The following is a 22,115-nucleotide window of genomic DNA, read 5'->3' on the forward strand; positions in this document are numbered from 1 at the left end:
TACCCTTCTTAGGCCATAAAATGCCTCCTTAGATCAAACATAAATCTTTTTCAAAATCCATATATATCTACCTATTTCCCTCTTTTCCAAAATTTTTGGAGATTTTCCAAATAATATAGATAGGGTACATAAGAAGAGAAGATTTCCTTGATATGGGATTAAAGATATCAATTTTATCTCAAATTAAATGAACATAGACTTAACTTATATGAAAAGTCCTACAATTTTTGGGATATCTCTGTGAAAAATGTAGGTTCCTCTCTATCTAAAAAAAAAAAAAGGGGAAAAAGAAGAAGAAGAAACTAAATATGCTAGTTAGCTTGTTCAAGCTTTTTGGACAAACTTTAAGGGTTTGGAAACTTTGACCACCCTCACCCAAATCAATACATGTTGTGCTAAGTTGAAGCCTCAGGGACTATAATACAGTGTTCACAAACTCGGCCGGTTCAACTCAGAACCGGCCCGTCAATCCAGAACCGAGGATTGGCCAGTTCTGGTTTTGGTGCTCCGGCCTGGTATTTAAAAATATATATATAATCTCAAAAAATAAGAGATTTGTTTGTAATGCATTTTTTAATGATTTTTATCATATTGGCAAATTTTGGAAAGTGTTTTGGCCACAATATCGATGTTCCCTTTAACGCATCATTTTCCCTAATATCTTTTTATTATACTTTGTAAAACAGTATTTGGTAATGGGCAAATATCCTTGCACCTTTTATTTTTAGTTTTCATATCTTAATAGACCCAAAGATTCAAAATATATCTCTTAACCCCTTGACTACCTTTACTCATTTTTAATTATTTTTTTAACCTTAACAAATATAAAAAAGATATGCTCATTTTAAACCCTTCCTCTCTTTATGTGATATATTCCTCCCAAATTTCTCTCTCTAACATTCACCCTTTTTGTCACTTTGATGGGAGAAAGAGAGAGCGAGAGACACAGGGGAGGGAGCGAGTAGGAAAATAGGTAGAGAGATAGATTTAGGAGAAAATTACGTGAAGAGAGAGCAATGATGGTGTTTAGAAAGAACATGTCTTTTCTATCTTTGTTTGGGATAAAAAAATAGGTTTAAATGATATAAAGTTAGCTTATGGGGTTAAAGATATAAACTTAGAATTTTTATGACTCAAGATATGTTTTGAAACTTTAGGTCTATTAAGATATAAAACTTAAAAATAGGGATATAGAGATACTTTCCTTTTGGTAATTATGATTTATAAAACAATACTTGGTAACATTAATAATATTAAATTTGGTGACAACATTGATAATACTTGTACATGTAGTCACTTGAATATTATCTCAAGAAATTCCGTCATAAAATGCTAATTAACATTGACAATATCCATTGAGGAGAAGAATGCTCTAACTAATATCTCTATTTTGGAAATCCAATCTTCTTAGCTTTCAACTAGAGGTCTTTCCTGTTATTTCATATGATCATATCACATGAGTTTGAGTCATTAGAAAAGCTACTCCTCCATAAGCACTTCTATTTTTCCAATGAATCTTTACCTACTCTCTAAACATGTAGTTGTCTAAAATGCTGTCATCCACTAAGAAAAATAAGAAAATGGAAAATGGTTTAATCATTTCAAAAGATTACCTAGGATGTTGAAAAGTCTGATTTTAGCTCAATAGTAGTTACTTCAAAAATATCATATCCATAGAGTACCTTCACATGCGCCTTTTAATAAAGGCTGAGGTTTGTATAAGGTGTCAATCTTATAGTGTTGAAGTAAGGTGCACCTCAAAATTATGTTGAAAATGCAGTTTCGGTGCCGCAAATCCTTGCAATGATATGAAAATCTATTATTACCCCCAATTATGAAATTTAAAATTCCATAAATGGTGATGATCAAGTAACTCTATACACCCTTGAAAATTTAGAAAATGAACGTTCCAGATAATGTATTAGAAAATGAACTATTATTGGGATTAGAAATCCCAAAAATAGTGTGTTTTGCAACATATTATCTAGACGATCCATTTTCAAGATTTTCATGTGTTTATAGATCTACTTGATTTGGACAAGTTTTGGAGTTTAAAAATTCATATTTAGAGATCAATATGGATTATAAAGCCATCCTATGAATTTTGCCACCAAAATTACATCTTATGACAAAATTTGGAGGTGCGCTTTATTTGGATTTGTTTAAGGTCGCAACCTCATACAAACCACACCCATAAATAAATTATATGATTCTTACAAAGTAACTACTATGGAGTTCGATGATATTGTCTTTGAAAACTCCGTTTTTAAGAATCTAATTGAGAAGAAAATTAACTTTTTAATTTCCTTCGATACAATAGATAGAAAGAATTGATTTCATTATTCATAACTATTACAGTGTTTGAAAGCAGACTCGGCTCCAGACTCCAAGGTGAGTCGCTCAGCTGAATCTTGAGTCAGGTCATTGAGTCAGGCCCAGTTGGCCCTTAATTTTGAAATAAGCAAAAAATTATCAAAAATTCTGAAAAAATGATATTATGTTATTAAAGACTAGAGGTATTTGAGGCTCCCCAAGATGAAATTGAAAAAACTCAATTTCAAAGTCTTTCGATTTTAATAAAATGTGTTTGTTTCATAAAATAGTGGTAAGAATCTAAAGCTTGATATAAAACAGATTGTCTACAAAAAGATTATGTATCTTTTGTACATAAATGTCACAACTTGTCTCTTGAATATTAAAATGGGCGGTTGTAAGAGTATCAGTGAATAGACACAAAATTCCAAAAAAAAATTCTCAGACTTTATGATTTATCCCTAGCCATCTAATTTAATATCTAATTAGTGCAAATGATTATGATCTCCATGTACAGAAGAAGATAGTCTCTTTGTAGACAATCCTGATACAAAAACCACTCAACAACTCATGGAGGCGAAAATGGGCCCAAATCAAAGATAAAACAGCCAATTTTTGGCTCGGATGGAAAACCCATAAAATGGAGATTTTCTGTCATAATTGGGCAATTCCGTAATGCTAAGAAATCCCGCAAGGATCCATATGAGTCCTGGCTGGTTCACTATAGTGAACCGGTTGGGTAAGTCCGCTTTGAGGCATGTATTCCCCATTCCGAGGCCAGAGATCTCCAATTTCGAGCTAACTCAAGCGATTCCAAGTTGACCCACCAAATTTTTAACTATTCATCCACCATAAAAAAAAACAGAGAGAGCTATAGGCCAATTGTAGCGGAAAGGGACATTGATTTCATCTACAATATATGTATGACAATCATTTAGGAAGCACAGTGGGGCCTTATACAGTGCAATAACTCTTGGTAGCCAATGGCCTACGCTATGTTTTTGGATTTTGCCTCTTGGTTGGTGGCTACATTGCAAGGGTCGCATTCACAAACATCCAAGATTCGAATCCTAGCCTACCACCTATAAAAAACAAAGACAGAAAAAAATATAATTATACTGAAAATTTCTTCTAACCAATGCCTTAAAACTCAGAATTTGGTTATGGATCGCCCACCCTACTGATCTGAAATTGAAGAATTGGTGATATGGATCAGCTAAATAAGTGAAAAAAATTTATCAAAAAGTCAATGTTGGGCGATTCCAAATGAGATAGTTTAGATTTGTCCCAGAGACATTTATAAATGGAAAACCAATTCCTTGTAAAAAAACTAACTCAAAGCCCTCCATTTGAGAGAATCCGATTTAGGGTTTCTAGAGTTCACATGCATTTTCTTTTAATTGTTTATCCCAGTGATTTAAAAATCAAAGTCCTAAATCAAGAATCACGATATCTAGACAGAGAATTGATACAGACTGGGCCAATTCTAGGAAGAAACTAGTACCGGCACCCTTTAATTGTTTTCATTTGCTTCTCATGTATCTTTGCAAGCTATAACTCGTTAACCCTTTTTTTTAATCTTTTTTTCTTCTTTTTTCAGTACTTTCCGAATCACCGATTTGGACCGGTCTGGATCAGGATAATGTGATCCAATATGAGATTAGTGGGTAGATGATCCACCCCATTGATCTATTATTTCAAACTCAGAGTTAATATCTTCATCATCATCGGAGTCTTTTTTCAACTATTTAGGGTCGGCTATCAGGATTCATAAAAAAAATTGACAAAATTTTACATTAGCTGCCTACCTAACACCACCCACCTCTTTTACCCGGGTTTAAGGTGAGTTAAGGGAAAACTTAAGGTCCTCACCCTTCTTAGACCACTAAGAGATAATATGGAAACTTCAAAATAAAAAAATTCCCTTGTAACTTGACCCAAAATTTAATATTCTAAAATTTAATACTACTACAACAAAAATAAAAATAAAAATAAATATGGAAAAAAGACAATGACAAAAGCCATGTCTACCTAAAATTAGAGGGGTTTCACATCACTTGCAACACATTACTACGAACACCTAAAAAGGGATGTTCCTGTAGCCTTATTCATGTCCAATCCATGTCCCACACGTTGCGCACAGTCCAATGTTTATGGTCCCTTCTTGTCCAACATCTTTGGGTTTTTATGTAACTTTTTCTCTTAAAAAAAATACCCCAGTTTTTTTGGAGGCTCAAAAATAATTTATTTACTCCAAATTTAGTGGAGAGTATTTCGTAAGGTACCTGATGAATTCAGAGGCACCTTATACATCACTGGAGAAACCATCTTTGATGCTGAAAAATATGCAAATTCATTATCTCCATCTCAGATGTCATGGATATGAAAAATTGTCTTTCTAACAATATTTCTTAACAGTTAATTTCAAATCTTTAAAGATCGGCCAGGTCTATACCATATGTGAAACTTCAAATTCCATAATAAAGTCTAGAAATGAATTTACCGACAATCAAAGTTTGCTGGTGTGGGGTTTTGAGAAAGAGAGTGTTTCATGTTCAGGAGGGACCACCAAGAGCATTTTTATCATTTTTACCACTTCTATCATGGCCATAAAATCCAAATTCTTCATTTTCTAGAAAAAACTGTTATTTATTTATTATTTAATGAAAAGATAATGTTGCTACAAAATTAAACATATAAAGATTAAAAAGCCCTATAAAAACAAAGAAAAATTTCGTATATAACCCTAATTCCTCGTATTATTTTATAATAGACTCTCTTTTCATTTTTTTTTCAAACGGCATAAGTAAACCTTAAAAATTTCACCGTAACCCCTTGTCTCTTTTATTGACTTTTGACCATAAAAATTAGCTTTAACTAATCTTTTTATATTATTTCAACCCAAAAAAAATTTTAACCATCTTTTCTCTTTCCCTATTAAAAAAGCTTTTGAGCTGAAATGGTATAAAAAAATTTGTTGGGATAAATTTTTACGATCAAAAGTCAATAAAAGATAGAGATAAGAGATGAGGGGGTATGGTGAAATCTTTAAGAGTTTCCTGATACAGTTTGAAAGAGAAACCAAATGAAAGTCTACCATGAAATAATATGAGAAATTAAAGTTATATACAAAATTTTTCTTAAAAATAAATATAAGACAAAGGAAAAATTAGAAAGAAAAACACTAGGTAACTACATTTGGGTTGTTACCCTAATGCATTCCCCTAACAAAAATGCACTTTCCTCAAAAACCATTAGCAGCTTTAGAAATAGATTTCGAGGACGTTATGTTTTGTTTTTTAGAGACAAGGCTTTGGAGACAAGTATAAAAAGACAACGTATTGTTGCAGGGCCCCCACTCAAAAGAATATAGAAATTGTTCGGTTGTAAGGTAAGATCATTTTTGTGTTTTATCTCAATATTATTGAACTAAAATATATAATGACTACTAGTTAGGCTGCCCATAGAAAGACGAGATTTTGGTGGTAAGAATGCATCTAAGGGCAGATCATTTGCGCTCGGCCCCACCCGGACATATTAGGCATGTTGCGGTTTAACATGAAAAATCGACCGCCATAGACTTACTATATCCGTGGCGGTACCGCAACAGATATAGTAGGTCTGTGGTGGTTGATTTTTCCACACCGTCTAAAAAAATCGAATTGTGGTAAGCCTATAGGCGAAAATACTGTTCATTTTTACCTATAGACGTTGCGTAAGGCTTTCCATATATATATATATATATATATATATATATGGAAAGACAAGATTTTTCCATAAGCCCACTAGCACATGGAATAGTATAAGCCCAATGGCCCAGATTGAATCTAAGCCGATCTGACGAACAGGGATGTCTGGTAATATTTGAATTTTAATTTTTTTTCTACAAATCTAAATTACTTGAAATTTTAGACATATGTTCTTATATATATATATATATATATATAGAAGATGCTAGGGTAAGCCCACTAGCTCACATAATAGTATAAGCTCAATGGTTCAGATTGGATTTGGGTCGATTTGACGGTCGAGAGTGTTTGAATTTTAATTTTTTATTTACAAATCCAAATCACTTGAAATTTTAGGCGAATAGTTTTCTCATCAAGCCGCATTAAACAAATGGCTATAAGATGGTTTTTTAAAGTTTTTACATCATATTACTATACAACGGATGCATGAAATCATTGGGATATATATATATACTCCAAGGCTATAACCAATGTCCCTTCTGATCGATGGTTTGGGGATTAACTTAACCGAAGTGAACGTCCATGCAAGCCCCAATCGAATTGGTATCCAACTATACATCAAAAGAAGGAATGCTGAATGTAGCAAAGGAGTACCACACACTTAGGTCCAAACCGAACTATGTCATATATTCCCAAAAGTCACAATTCCACAAGACGTATATAAGCTGCCAGCCTGATCTCAGAGGGTCCTCCAACTGGCCTTCAAGGCCAAACATACGAGCGAGCTCACTGCGCATATGCACCCACAGCATGTCGACAATTGAAGGGTGTACAAGCACCTTCAATGAGTCAGATTGAAACTATCATCATCCAAGGGCTAATAAATTTCTTATTTTTATTTTATTTAAAAATTAAATTTATATGAAAATTGGGATACAAATTAATTTAATAAGGAGAACAAAATAAAAATAATAAAAACTATTTTCCACAAAAAATATTGACCAAGATACATTATTGAGATATTTTGGTCAATTTTTATTAACAATATTTTATTATTAATTTCATTTGGTTCGTCTTATAAAAATTATTTTACAACCTACATTCTAGGGATATATAATATTTAAATAAAATATATATACAAAAAAAATTAGATTTTGGCCATTGGCTAGGGATTTATTTAATTTCACCAAGGGTGTTTATGACCATTCTAAGTTTCTAACCTTTTTAATTATGAATATGAGACTTTCCCTTTCTTTATTTATTTGATTTTCACCTTGTCACTTAGCGTGCCAAATTTGGACTTTCTTTCACTCCATGTGCAATTATCTGCAAACTACAAGTCATTCCTAAAAATCAGGATTAAATAAATAACAAATGGTTAAACTCTAAACACCAAATAATCAAAATAATATAGTACTTTAACCCTTCAATTAATCATTTACTTGTTCGTGCTTGATAATGCTGAGATAAACTAGATAATTAAATGCATAATATATTTCAACCAATAGTATTTAAATAAATAAAAGACCTTTCATTCATTGACGTGCATTTTATTTGTTCTACGAGTAATGAAAAGTAGTTTTACTTGGAGGATGCATTTCGACATTTGCGTCCGCTGAAGCATAAACTATCATTTTAAAGATGGATGTAACTTCTAAGTGATGTTTCCTCCAAGAAAATTGTAAAGGGAAAAGTTTATACAGAACCGAGGCTCTAAACAATCGAATTAGAGCTCACCTCAAAAATTTTACTAGAAGAGGTTGTTTTGATACCCAAATATCCTCAAATTGATCATCTCGATATCAAGATGCATGTACATGAGAAAAAAAATAGATTTCAAGTTTTGAAAATAATGTATTTTGTAATACATTTTTGGACTATCAATTTTAAAGATTTTTATGTTTTCATAGATCTGTTGATCGACACTATTTTTGAAGCTTTAAACTTCATAAATAAAGATGAAAATATCTTTTAAGACTATCACAAAGCTTTTCAATATTAAAACTGCATTTCTCGACACTATTTGAAGGTAGGCTCTAATTTGATTGTTTAAAGCCTAGGCTCTATAGAAACCGCACCCAAATGTAAATCACTAGCCCAAATATTTTGTTCTAAAAAAAATAGTATTTTTACTTTTTTATTAATTTAGTTTACAAATTAATGATCTCTATGTTAGGGATTATATAAGGTTGCAACTTTAAAATGTAGAATTACAAATGCACCTCAAATATCCATCAGAAAAGATTGCTTTAATATTGAAAAGACCTCTAATTGATTATCTCGACATCGAGATGTATGAATACAAAAAAAAGAAAAAAAGATTTTGACTCGTAGAAATAGTGCATCTTACAATACATTATCTAGACTATCCATTTTCAAGATTTTTTAAATGTTTATAGATCTAATTGATTTTAACCATTTTTGGAGTTTAAAATTTTATAATTAAATATGAAAATATATTTTGAAATAATCCTAAGAAATTTTTTTACCAAAATTATATTTTATAATAAAATTTGGAGATACACCTTAATTGAATTATTTAAAGTTGCAACCTTATAGAAACTACACCCATTGCAAATTTCTTAAAAATCTTGGTCAAAATTGATTTAAAAAATAGACTATTAAGGGGCCACATTTTCCATGACGTCTGGGGACTCATAGAAACCTTGTCCTTTATTACTATATATTGAGCATGAGAAGTACGTGTTTAATGGGATGTCGCATTGTGTGCACAGCTTCTGGGGAAAAACACTCATGCTCCTACAGGAGCATATTGTCCTATTGCTGCCTCGGGAAAAACTCAAGCTAGAGACAAATTTTGGATCCCAAAATTTGCGGATGTAATCTTTAGAACCAAAGAAAAAAAGCAAAATAGTTCGCCCTCTCTACATGCCTAAAGAAATGATATCCCAAGATTCAATAAGAACTGCCCAATTTTTAGAGGGAAAGATTTGTATGTTCAAAAACTAAAAATTCCATTTTTTTTTTAAATAATAATCTAGTAATAGGATCCTAAAATTTTATATCAAAACAATCCTCCTAGGTAGCATTTTCGTCTGACGGGTTTTTGGTACAATACACGCCCGCAGGAGCATAGCAAGGCACCACATAGTATATTATCGTTCCACCACCCATCCTCGTCAACATACTGTAGAGATGAGCTGTTTTTTTTTTTTTTTATCGTTGTTGACTTAAAAGCTGACCAGTCGAGCCATCTCCATCTTGATTAATTTGGATGAACGTGGATGGATGGTCGATAGGTGGACCATGTATTATTATTCATAGACATTCAAGACAAAGTATAATACTATTTTTGGTTCATCTTACATAATATATTTTCCATGATGGAATCCTGGAGTAGATACCTACCATTTCAAGTAAACCATTGTGGTGATTAGAACCTCAAAATTACAACAAAAAAAATGTCATTTTCCCCAAAAGTTAAAATTCTTAAAATTTCGGGACTAGGAATTACATTTAGAATACAAGGTCAATTATTTTCAAATATAAAGAGCATATAGCATCCTCCCAGGGGTGGATACTATACACTTACTCTCCGCGAAAGAGCTACTTAGGGGGGTTTTTTTGACAAAGTTTTTTAATCCACCAAAGAATAACTGATGTTTCTTTAATAAGAAAAAAAATTTGAGTTTTCAGAAGTTGTCCAAAAATTGGACACTTAATTCTATCTTGGTTGTAATTTTTTTGGGCACATAGAAAGTATGATTGTTCTTTTCCTTTTTATTTATTTGAGGTTAGTGACTTGGTTGAAAAGTTTCATCACCAAAATCTAGGGACCCAAAAATGCTCCTAAAATATGCAATAGAGGCAAAAGAAAAATATATCGTCTATATTTTTCTTAAGGAAAGGTATACAATGAGACAAACTTACCCTTAGTACAAGATGGTATCATTGGAAATAAAATGGAGTGGTTGTATTTATTCCACAGACCAAGTTCAAAGTTTAAAGGGAATTTTTTCGAATTTTGTAACACGTCCAAGCTATCAAATTTCACATGGGATGGTTATAAAAATAAGCGTGACCTCCTTGTACAATAGATATATAGTCTCATTATATAAAAAAAAATTAAAATATTATACAATGAGACAATTTACTTTTAGTACAAAAAAATTCCAATCAACCGGTAGCTATTAAATGTGAAATTGACCGACGGGATTGTGTTATTGATAACTTAAAGTATAAAAGAAATTTCTTGAGCTCTATAATCCATCCCATGTTGACGTATTTCACATTCGCAGCTAAGTGTGATTATGTCTTTGTACCGTGACTTAAGGATCTTGCCGTGTAAACTCCCATGCTCTTTTATCGATCCTTGTTTTTATATTTATGATATCAAAATATCCATAATAGTTGAACTATTTAATATCTTACCTATTTTGTAACTATTCATGATCATATATGCCGGTGTTTTGAAATTGAATTAAAAGACATGGGTAAATAATAATTGGACAGGGTTTCTATCAGTCATCCGACTCATATATGATAATAATTGGACAGGGTTTCTATCAGTCATCCGGCTCATATTACATACATGAGGGCTCCCTCTTAAACCTTCTTAGAAATGGATTTTTAACCTAAAATTTTAAGGCTTTATGATCTAAGTTAAGATTATCATAAACATAAAAAAGAAAATATCGATATTTGAAATGTGATTTTTTTGAAAAATTTCTATTTACATTTTCCATCTTAAAGATGGACTTCTAGTGAGTGCGTGGGCTCGTGCACCCGCTGACTCATGAAGGACTTTTCCATAATAAATAGTTAGGGAAGTTTTTTTAAAAAAAGGAAATATTTATGCAATGTAGTTAATATGTTTCTCCCCTTAAAATGGACCTCAATAATTTCTAAATATTTTCTTAGATTAATAGTTCATAAAGAAATTCAAAGATTTCCTTTTAAAATAGTGATACTTGTCATGATGTTGGACATTATTGCATTATGTTGAAGTTGCTAAATCGTCTTTTCTCACCTTTTTGGAAATATTTTAGAAAGGCATTCTGGATATTTCTGTATGTTCAGGGGCAGTTTGCTCATTTCTAAATACTTTTAACACCAACGTGTACAATATTTTCAATTTTTCATAGTAATTCAAAACTTCGAAATGTAATAATAATAATAATAAATAAGTAAATAAATAAGGAAAAATATACCCTCCTTTTCTATTAGTGTTTGTAATATGCGAACACAGCTCCGGGTATATAAAGAGTATACCTACAACCCTTATTCCTCATTCTGAAATAAGAGAGAGAGAGAGAGAGAGAGAGAAAACTCAGGAAAAAGAGTGAGAGGGAGTACACTGAAGATTGAAAGATGGAGAAAAAGGGTGCAAGTTTATTCTAGTGCAGCAAGAGAGAGAGAGTAAAGTGAAGATAGAAAGAAGGTGCAAGTTGATTCTTTGGGGAGAGAGAGAGAGTTATTAGGCTTGTTCAAACTTCAAACTGCAAAATTCTTGTTCAATAGAGAGAGAGAGTTATTAGGCTTGCTCAAACTGTGAAATTCTTGTTCAATAGAGAGAAAGAGTTATTAGGCTTGCTCAAACTGTGAAATTCTTGTTCAATATAGAGAGAGAGAGAGAGAGAGGATACCATGGACAAGGCATGGATGAGGGGTGTTTGGGAGATGGTAAAAGCAGCCCTGTCTCAAAAGCTGCTCACTAATCACCTCCCTTCTTCTTCATCTTCATCTCTCTCTACCATTATTCCTCATCGTCTCTCAGGCATCTCAGTCATCGTTACGGGTGCAACAAGCGGTATCGGTCTCGAAACCGCTCGGTAAAATTCATCCCACCAGTCGAAAAATCTCTCTTTTTCTGAAACTTTCAGTTAATTTTCATATACAGTAAAAAATCTAAATAATTTTCTTTTTATTGATAATTTTACAGACACCATTTTAAAGCTATAGTTTATTTACTTCACCATCTCAAGTTAATGCTATGCTCTATTCACTTGCCATTTACTTATTTATTATTATAATTTTTTTTAGGAAATTTATCAAACTAAATCTCATATTTGAACTATTCAACATCTTCCCCATATTTTTTAATCAAATTTTAAATACCCCGTCATTCTTTTGATCAAATTTCAGAAAGAAAGTTAATCAAACTATAACTAAAAACTGAAGTATTTAATATTTAACACTAGGTGTTATTTGATAGATTTTCAAAACCCATTTTGAAACTTCATTTGATGGGCTATTGGACATTTTATCAGAAGAAAGATAGAATTTCAGAAGTTATAATAAAACATATAGTTAAGATGTCAAATAGCTTAAATCAAAAAAATTTCCCTCTTCTCTAATGTTGAAAAAAAAAATTTATGATGTCGAAAACTTCAAAGAAAACATGTGTGGATTGTCTGTGGGTAAAATAATAAGTGGGGGGGTATGGTATCAATTGAGGGTCACGATTAAATGGTGGGCGATGTAAATGGTTGACAGGGAGCTGGCGATGGCAGGGGCTCACGTGGTGATGGCGTGTAGGAATACAGGCGCCGCGGAGGAGCTGGCAAACGCATGGAATCAGTCCATCAACGCCGCTCCACCTCCAACCCCTATGGTCGAGGTCAGCTACCCTTCCCTTATGCATTTCATTTCCATTTCCATTTTCATTTTCATTTTCATTTTCATTTTAGAGAGAGAAAGAGAGGTGAATTGGAAATAGATAGATAGAGAAAGAGAGAGAGGTGAATTGGAAATGGGGAGAGAGAGATTCAAAACACAGAGACTAAACGTAGAGAGAGACGTGAATGGGAAATGGAGAGAGAGAGATGAATTGGACATAGAGAGAGAAAGATAGAGGTGAATTGGATGTAGAAAGAGAGAATTCAAAACAGAGATAGAGAGAGAGAGGTGAATTGGATATATACAGAGAGCTAGAGATTCAAAACATAGAGAGAGAGAGAGAGAGAGAGAGAGATAAAGTATTAAAGAGTTAGGAGATGTGTGGGGTCTTTAGGAGGAACATAGGATTCTTAAACCTTAAATGGGTGTCTGCCCACTAACTGTGGCAGAGAGGGAAGTATGTGCACTGCTCTTATGGAAGACAAAATTCAGCTTGGAAGGCTGAACCTAGAGAGAGAGAGAGAGACAGAGAGAGGAAAAGGATGATGACAGAGAGAGAGAGAGAGCAAAAGGAAGGCAAGAAGAGAGAGAAAGAGTAGTAATATGTGTGATGGACACAGGTGATGCACCTTGATCTTCTCTCTCTAACGTCGGTGCGTGAGTTCGGTGCGGAGTGGGAGAGGCGCGGTGCTCCTTTGCACGTCCTCATCAACAACGCCGGCGTCCTCCGCTCAGCTGGTAATTACTTTTTCGAACCTCCCTCTCCCTCTCCCTCTCCCTCTCCCTCTCCCTCTCAACTTTTTTTTCGACAATGAAAACTACTCTCTCTCTCTCTCTTTAAACTCAAATTTTAAAGGAAAAAGTTCATATAAGGTTGTAACTTTAAAAATGTAAAAGTAAATATACACCCCAAAAATCTATCCGAAAATGTTGTTTTAAAATTGAAAAACACTTTAATTGATCATCTCGACATCAAGATGTGTGAATATAAAAAATATATATATATATTTTTTTTTTTTAATCCCAAAAATAGTGCATCGTGCATCGCATTATTTTGACCATCAATTTTCAAGATTTTCACATATACATAGATCTACTTGATTTAACCATTTTTGAAGTTTAAAATTTTATAATTGAATAGGAAAATAAATTTTCAGATAATTCTAAAAATGTTTTACACCAAAATTATATATTATGATAAAATTTGGAGGTGCGCTGGATTGTTTAAAGTTGCAACCTCAAAGAAACCGCATCCGATTTAAAATCTTGAACATTTCCCCATTTTCACATGTTCATTTATTTTTGCCGACATTGATCCAACTTGCACGGTACTCTTGCAGGATCATAGTATATCCTTAACCCTTCGAGCAAAAGAGAATCTTTTTTAATTTATAGTTTCAAGATCACTTCAGAATTACCATACCATTAATTTCAATAAAAAATTTAGTTTTGAGCTCTTAAATAAAAATATAATGGTCCAAAACTTGAATAGCATGTCCAATCTTAGGGCATTATGTATTTGAGGAGATGATTTCTTCTCTTCTTCTTTTTTTCGTTTTATTTTTTTTAAGGTTGATCCTTAAATTGAGAACGTTCAATATCCAGAATTTAGGATATTAAAACTGATTCTAAATAGAGTTTTAACCAAGTTGTAGAAAGATATATAATAATCTTGGGAAATATGAAAAAAAGGAGTTGAACCCCTTACAAAATCACAAAATAGGTCAAAAGATTACAAATTGATCTTGAGCGAATGCTTTTAAATATTTATATATCATATAAATCCCAAAAAAAACCTTAAAAATTTCTTAAATTACCCCTAGTTAGTAATGAAATGCGAGAATAGAATAATAAGGATATTTTCGTAATTCTACCCCCAATTGTCATTCAGGCAATGCCTTTTTAGTGGTAAATTTACCAAATTACCCCTATTGCTATGGCTTTTCAAAATTGAATAGATGCAATTTGGAAAACATTTAATTTTTTCTCTTTTTTTTTTGAAGACGTACATGATTTGATAATAGAATTTTGAAAAGCATACCCTCAATTGCAATTTATAATCTTCTTACCCCTTAGATGATATTGTAAACTAACGATGAATTATTTTTTCATGGATAGAGCCACAAATATTTTCAAGTGATGGATTGGAACAACATGTGCAAGTGAATCATGTGGGGCCTGCCCTTCTTACTCTTCTCCTTCTTCCCTCACTCCTCCGTGCCGGCTCATCTAGGGTTATCAATGTCAATTCTGTGGTAAAATGCCAATTTATTTCTTTTTTGAGTTATTGTTATTACTCTTTTTTAAGATATTAAGAGTTTATTTGGGTGCATCCAGTGGTTCAAAACCCACATAGGGATGCCAAATTGGTTATTGACTGGATTGATCCAGATCGGATCAACTTTTCGGTGTCGAAATTGGTCCAAAAATTCAATTAATATTTTTATAATTTGATAATTGAAAATTTGAAAAGTGTAATAAAAAAAAATGGGTAGGAATTAGACGATTTTGGAGATTGGATGGCTCTTTTTTCTAAAAGACTCGACTGGTTCTCTAACAGAATCCGATGAGTCTACCAAATAAGACTCGATTTCTAGTTCGAACATGATCGGTCCCCATCACCACTTCCTGATCCAAATTGGGGATTCCCAATCCGAATTAACATTTATTAAATCACGAGCATCTGATTCAATTACTCTATGCCAAATTCTCATCAGAATTCCCTAATGAATAGAACAAATTTTAGGGCTTTAAGCAATGGGGAAAAAATTTGTTTGGCTGCAGCTTTACAAAGCCTCCACTCATATCTCACAAAAAAAAAAAAAAAAAATTACAAATTTGGCATTGGAAAGCTACAAACTCAGACAATCATAGATATGAAAGATAATATGCCCTACAAATATACTATTTTGTATCACAGTTTTTGGATTCTTTATTTCAATTGTTCATATGTCTGCCGATTCTACTGCAGTTTTAGGTGCGTCAAATTTTATAATTAAAGATAAAAATAAATTTATAATCCATCACAAGGATTTATGAGTTGGAATCATACTTTCTGTTAGGGTTTTAAGGTGCAAGTTTACTAAATATCCTAAAGATGCTACTCTATAGAAACCAAACCTTAAATGAAATGAATAAGATTGTGTTATTATATGGAAATAGTTTTATATAAGGCTTAATTTTATTATAAAAAAAAAGTGCACCTCAAAAAACCCACAAAAGTGCAGTTTTGGTTCCTAAAAAACCTTCAAATCAATTGGCTCCACCTCAACAATTATGAATTTGATGGAAATGTTTATACATGTCAAGATTTAAAAGTACTCTATTTTTTAAAACATTATCTAGGACTCTATTTTCAAGGTTAAGAGTTTACAAAACGTTACTTTTGCACTATATTTTGAGTTTCAAATTTCACAATAAATACAAAAAAATACATTTTCAGGCTCCTCCTGCGAACCTCAGCATTTTTATATTTTTTGGTTTTCTTTACAATGGAGAGGTGTGAAAATCAATATTAGAGCTATTTTTGAAAGCTTTATAGGGTGGTTGAAATTATTTTTGCGTTTTATATGATGTGGAATTTCTCTTATCAACATGTAGGCACATCATTGTGCAGTGGTGGACCCCGACAAATGGACGAGCAAGATTGAAAACCAGAAATATAGTAGCTTGAGAACCTATGGTGCTAGCAAACTTGCACATGTGAGTCGCAGGTGAATTCCATGCATACACTTAATAAGACCATTTATTTTTAATACACGGAGGCTATAATTATTATTGATCGTTAGATGTAAAATCGGGTGGTTGGAACATATTATTGACTAGGCTGAAGGTCGAAAATAAGATTTCTCAAATTTTGTAACATATTTCAATATGTAGGCACATTCATCAGTTAAGAATTATTGTGACCTCCTTATAGTAAAAGTAAAAGCACTCTTTTCTATTTCGAATTGGCACTTGTGAGAGCCTAGTCTTGAGTCTCCCAATTGGGACTGGGACAAAATACCCCTTAAAGAGATACTCTTTTTTTTTGTATTATATGTCATCAAATATTGTTTTAAAAGCAATTTGAGTATTTTAAATCTTGTTTTAAAATTTTGAATAACTATTATTTGAATTTGTTTTTTTAAGAAATTTGGACAAGCAGTTGGCCGATTTGACTCGGTACCAGTTGGTAACTGATTCGAACGAACCGTCCAACCATTCAAAAATTGGTTTGAACACACTCCTTAATAGAAGCATATTATTAGAGAAAATTCTGATAAATGACATAAGATTATAAGGAAAACTATGTCCATTCTTATAATATTAACCGAAGCCATTAACAGAACTTTTATAGGGAAATTTATCAAAATACTCATAACTGATAGAATTATTTAGCATGGGCCTATTTGTAACTATTCCAACTTAAAATCATGTGTTTTTTTACTGGTATTTTAAAATTAAACCAAAATATATGGGTATAAGTGTTAAATTATTCACCGCTTGCAAGTACTTTGATAATTTTCCCAGGTTTATATAAAAAAAAATTGCCTCATGCGGCGGGGATCGCATCTCTACCTTTGCATCTATTTGAAAGATAGATTCAAATAGGTGGTATCTTAGAAATAGCTTCAAATAAGTGGTTCATCTACAAATAATTGAAACTAACGGTCTAAATATTTTCTTAATAAAATTATTATTTTAAATTTTTTAAATTTATATATTTATTCATATTCATGACTTCCATGTAAGATATCACATGTCCTTAAAAATTAGATCCAAAACTCCATCTCAAAAATAGATTTTTAAGAGGTGACTCATTTCTATATGGACTCATAGAAACTGTGTCCTTATATAAATTTAGAGGAAAAAAAATATTTTTTGAGCTCTTGAAATTGTAGATATTAACTCTGCACAAATGGACAGTCCAGAACCGAAGCCATTGAAAATTTTTGGCACGTGTGTCCACAATGTAGAAAAGGCTAGTATAGACTTCTTGATATGATAATGATAATAACAATGACATAAAATACTTCTAAATGTGAAGGGTCGGCTAAGTGCTAAATCTTCTTCTTCTTTTTTGGGTAATTCATTAGGGAAGACAGGTCCTACTCATTTTTTTAATAGATTAGAGAGTTATATTTTTTAAGGTGTTAATTAAGGGTGTTAGCGATAGGAATGGATACCACGATGTGGTAACTAGGTGTCGGCCAGCCCCTTTTCTCTATGTGCTAAATCCTATGTTTTATAAGTATTCAGTAGCTATCTTTGACAAAATGATGGAAATGACGTCTCCCAAATTTTTTATTCAACCCATGCATAAAGGCATCTGATATGATAAATCAATCAATCTCCTCTCTCTCTCTAGCAAGGTTCTAGATAATTAAATTAAGACATCTCAAAAATATATTAGAAAAGGTTATTTAGGTGCTCAAAAATCTTCAAATCGATCATTTTGATCTCAAGATGTATGGAGATGAGAAAAAATAGATTTCAAGTCTTAGAAATAGTCCATATCGTAATATATTTTTGGAATGTCAATTTTACAAACCTTGAAATAGATCAACTCAATCCACACTATTTTTGAAGCTTTAAATTGTATATTTAGATATGAAAATAAAGTTTCAAACCCCCACAAAGATTTTCAGTACCAAAAAACATATTCCAACACTATTTAAAAGTGCACTTTACTCTGATTGTTTGGGGGCCCAACCCTATAAAAAACACACGCACACTTATTTATTTCGGAAGATATCAGTTAAGGGGTCAAAACCCCATAAAAAGTTATTAAGAGGTCAAACCATCTCAATTGAGATTAAAGGGTTTACTTCAATTTTCATTTCACCTCCTCAATAAAAATTTTGGAAAAGTCTAAATTACCATTATTCAAAATCGGAAAACATACACAATCAGGAGTATCCCAGTGGCTTGGCCCACCCTAAACAAGTAAAAACTCCTGCCACCTTAGGTGGTGGAATAAATTATTAAAATGCCCATATCTATTTAGAGCTATCATCCCTGAATAGGGTCCATATGGATATTTTTTATTTTAGGAACGTGTCTAAGTAAAATGAAAATTAAAAAATAAATCTTTTAGTGCTAATTGGAATGTTTTGATGTCCTTTGTATTTTCAAAAAATACAATTAAAGCTTTTGTGAACAGTTGCAGTCACATAGAGATTTAATTTCTTTGTAAAATTTGTTTGCAGCTCATGTTTTTGAGAACACTTGCCTCCAAGCTCATGGAGCAGAGACAAACTTCCATCCATTGCATTGCAGTACATCCAGGGATTGTCACCACAAACTTGGTATTTTTGCTCTCCTCTTCATTGCCCTGTCAGTATTGGTAGTTATAGTGCCCCGCGCTCCAGTGGGATCAAATTGTATGTTTGTTCCCTCAGGCAAATGACCTACTAATGCGGATTTTCTTTATTTTGGGATAGACTTCAAAATCACAATATGAGGAAGTTTCAAATAAAATAAAAAAAAATAGAAAGGATTTTGAGTTCTTGCACCTCAAGATTGAACTGACCCCTGGGCACCTCAAGTTTTCCTTTTGTTTTTGTTGGTGGTTAGGTTGACTTTGACATATATAAAAAATTTGGGTCCTAAAAATAGTTTTGGATAGCATTTTGTCTGAAGGAGCAATTGTACATTTTACTACCATGGGGGACATAATATTTTTAGGTTAACTTACACTTTTTGTTCTTCTTATACACATTTGGTTTGGGTTGAAAAAACTCCCTCATGGTTTAAGTGTGGGAATATTTGTACCAATTATTGTGAAAAAATGCTCGGGGGTTTATTGGTGTGAAAATATTTCTACACATAACCACATTAGAGAAATACATATGAAAATATTTCTCGGGAAATGTTTTCATGCGAAACGAACATGCCGTGATATGATTTATAAGAAGCAAACAAGTGATAATGATTGTTAAATAATATAGCAGCAACTTCTAAAAGTTGTCTTTTTTTCTCCTTTCTATCAGGTTCCAAGTTTTAGCAAGAAATCATTTTGGCAATTCAATCCATTTGAAGGTGATAATTTCTGGCCTACTTCCATGTATGTTCTGTTTTTATTTTCTCTTGGAAAATTGAATCGTGAATCCAAGGACTTGGCCGACTCCGCTCAGACTTGGCCTATGGCTGCAAGTTTGTTCAAAGTTATTAAACAAACTGCAGATTTTGTTAAAAAACCTTTAATCCATGATTTGGAAATACATTTTTATATGATTTTTATGTTTTTATGATGATTTTGGAACTCAGAACGTACTCTAATTTTTATTTTTTCTTTTGCTTACATTTTTAAATATTTCAAAGTATAAATCAAATCCTTCTTATATAATTTATTTTGGAATTCTATAGACTTTCCTTTATTTATATTGCTTACATTATTTTGTGTTGATTTTTAATGAATTTAAGTAACTATACTTTGTCCTCTTTGAAATTTGCGTATCTAGTATTGTAGAAGTCACTCGAAAATGACCTTTCAAACTACCATACAATAAAAAGGACAAAGTTTATATAAGGTTTGAGGTCCTAAAAAATCAAACTAACGTGTATCTAAAAAAATCACTAGAAGAAGTTGTTTCGATGTTGAGAAACTCTCAAATCCAATCATCACGGCCTTGATATAACATAGACGTTAAAAAAACAAATGAACTTCAAATCTTGAAAATAGTGTATCTTGTGATGCATTATCTAGACTGTTATTTTTTAAGATTTTCAAGTGTTTATAGATATACTTGATCTGCATTATTTTTTAAGCTTTAAATTTTATAATTAGATATAAAAATAAATTTTCATGGTGACATCAAGATTTTTAGTATAAACTGACATCTTTCGATACTCTTTGAAGGTACACCTAATTTTGATTATTTAGGACCTGAGCCTTATACAAACCACACCCTAAAAAAATTATAATTTTCTTATATCACGTTCTTCTCTCTCAATATTAGGAGCAAGAAGCGTCCTCTTTTGTGCCACCAATGCTGACATGGCAGAAAACCTAGTCAAAGGGTTTGCTTACTACTCCTGTGATTGCAAGCCTGCCAAGGTGTCACCCCTCGCAGCTGACGTGGCATCATGTGCACGCGTTTGGGAAAAGACTCTCCACCTATGTGGATTACACGTCGACTATGTAAGCCACGTCATCACAGCCTCCACTAAAATCGCCGATCCTCAATAATTCGGCATATTATTTGGAATCGCTCGACGGGACGTCCGTCATAAATCAGGCTTGGGCTCAAATGGTTAGCATGCATCTCAAGTTGACTCCAATCGGTCGAGTCCCTATAGTGAATCGGCTTGCTCTCGACAACTTGAGGCATTTTCTCGATTTAGGACCATTTTGAATCTCCAATCATTGGGTGTAAAAAAACTCGAACGATTTTGAGTTAGCTCTTGATTTTCCTCATCAGTGAAAATATCTTAAGTAGGGTGGACCCAATTAATCGCCGTTGTTGTATACTAAAACGCAAAGATGTAAACTGCCTGATAAGTCCATTTTATTACCTTCTTATAATTCAATGAGAAAATTTAGCTTTGGTGAAGCTAATCCTGATAAGGGAGTGAAATTTTGTGTTTTACATTTAATCTATCTTATATTCTTATAAAATTAAAAGATATTAGTCTCATGAGAGAATAAGTTGTAAAATCTCATATGGGATTAATTTGAGGACCTTAAATTTTGGAAATGTAACCTCTTCCATATTAACTTCAATTAGAAAAAAAAAAATCCTAATATTACCCTCTATGCACATTTAAGAAAAGCAAGGTCTCAAGATTGAATGGTACCTACCATTTAGAAGGTAAGATTTAAGTGTTAGGGAACATAAAATTATCCTCAACTCCCTCATTTTCAATTTACTTACCCAATAAAATTCAAAATTTTTGTTTTACAATAATTATCTAGTAATTCTTAGGATGTTCACAAAATTTTATAGCAAAAAAAATAACAATCTCTCAAGGAAGTCTTATGACTAAGGGAATAGATATACACTATGTTCCCACGGAAGCACATATAGGCGCTCAGCTAACCCCAATGAGAGGCCTTTGTGTTTTACGTTGAATTTAGTGGACGAGACGGCTGCCTTTTGTGATTCTTTGAATTTGTCTTTTCGGATGAAATCCTCATCTTATCATGAGAGAGAGAGCACTTTCATGAGAGAGAGAGAGAGAGAGAGAGAGAGAGTCTTGTTTTGGCCTTTTATCATTCGCGTTTTATTTCGATATGTCTGAATCAACTTTTTTTTTTTTAGAGAGAGAATCACCAATTTTGAGAGAGAGAATCACGGATTTTGAAAGAGAGAGAATCACCCATTTTTAGGGAGAAACACCAAAATGCCACCTTAGTGTTTAGCTTTAGCCTTTAGTTCCATGAGATGAGTAATGATAATGTCATCGAATATTAATTCACTTTACTAGTCAACACAGTCAAATTACTTATACGAATAATGATTCATGATCATTTATCACTCTCTAAAATCAACGCCATGAATCATTGCTATGAGATTGCAACCTGATAAAGTCGAAAAGTTAAGTGGAATA

General features: G+C 32.5%; 1 protein-coding gene across 2 annotated transcripts; it reads left to right on the forward strand.

Annotated features, from left to right (window-relative positions):
- Window positions 1–11,251: 11,251 nt before the first annotated feature.
- On the forward strand, window positions 11,252–21,123 carry LOC110006661 (dehydrogenase/reductase SDR family member FEY). 2 transcript variants are annotated; one of them, XR_016048826.1, is made up of 8 exons: window positions 11,252–11,794; window positions 12,459–12,582; window positions 13,202–13,319; window positions 14,700–14,836; window positions 16,182–16,294; window positions 18,773–18,871; window positions 19,556–19,604; window positions 20,525–21,123. XR_016048826.1 is itself a non-coding variant. In XM_020662937.2 (8 exons), exons 1-8 carry the CDS (start codon window positions 11,610–11,612, stop codon window positions 20,752–20,754), a joined length of 1,044 nt encoding a protein of 347 aa, XP_020518596.1. In that variant the 5' UTR covers window positions 11,252–11,609; the 3' UTR covers window positions 20,755–21,123. The 2 variants fall into 2 exon arrangements, 1 of the variants encoding a protein (XP_020518596.1); XM_020662937.2 differs by having other exon boundaries at window positions 16,182–16,283.
- The last annotated feature ends 992 nt before the right edge of the window (window positions 21,124–22,115 follow it).

This window comes from Amborella trichopoda, chromosome 2, assembly GCF_054954075.1.
Source record: "Amborella trichopoda isolate Santa Cruz 75 chromosome 2, AtrichopodaSantaCruz75HAP2 v2.0, whole genome shotgun sequence".
NCBI lineage: Eukaryota > Viridiplantae > Streptophyta > Magnoliopsida > Amborellales > Amborellaceae > Amborella > Amborella trichopoda.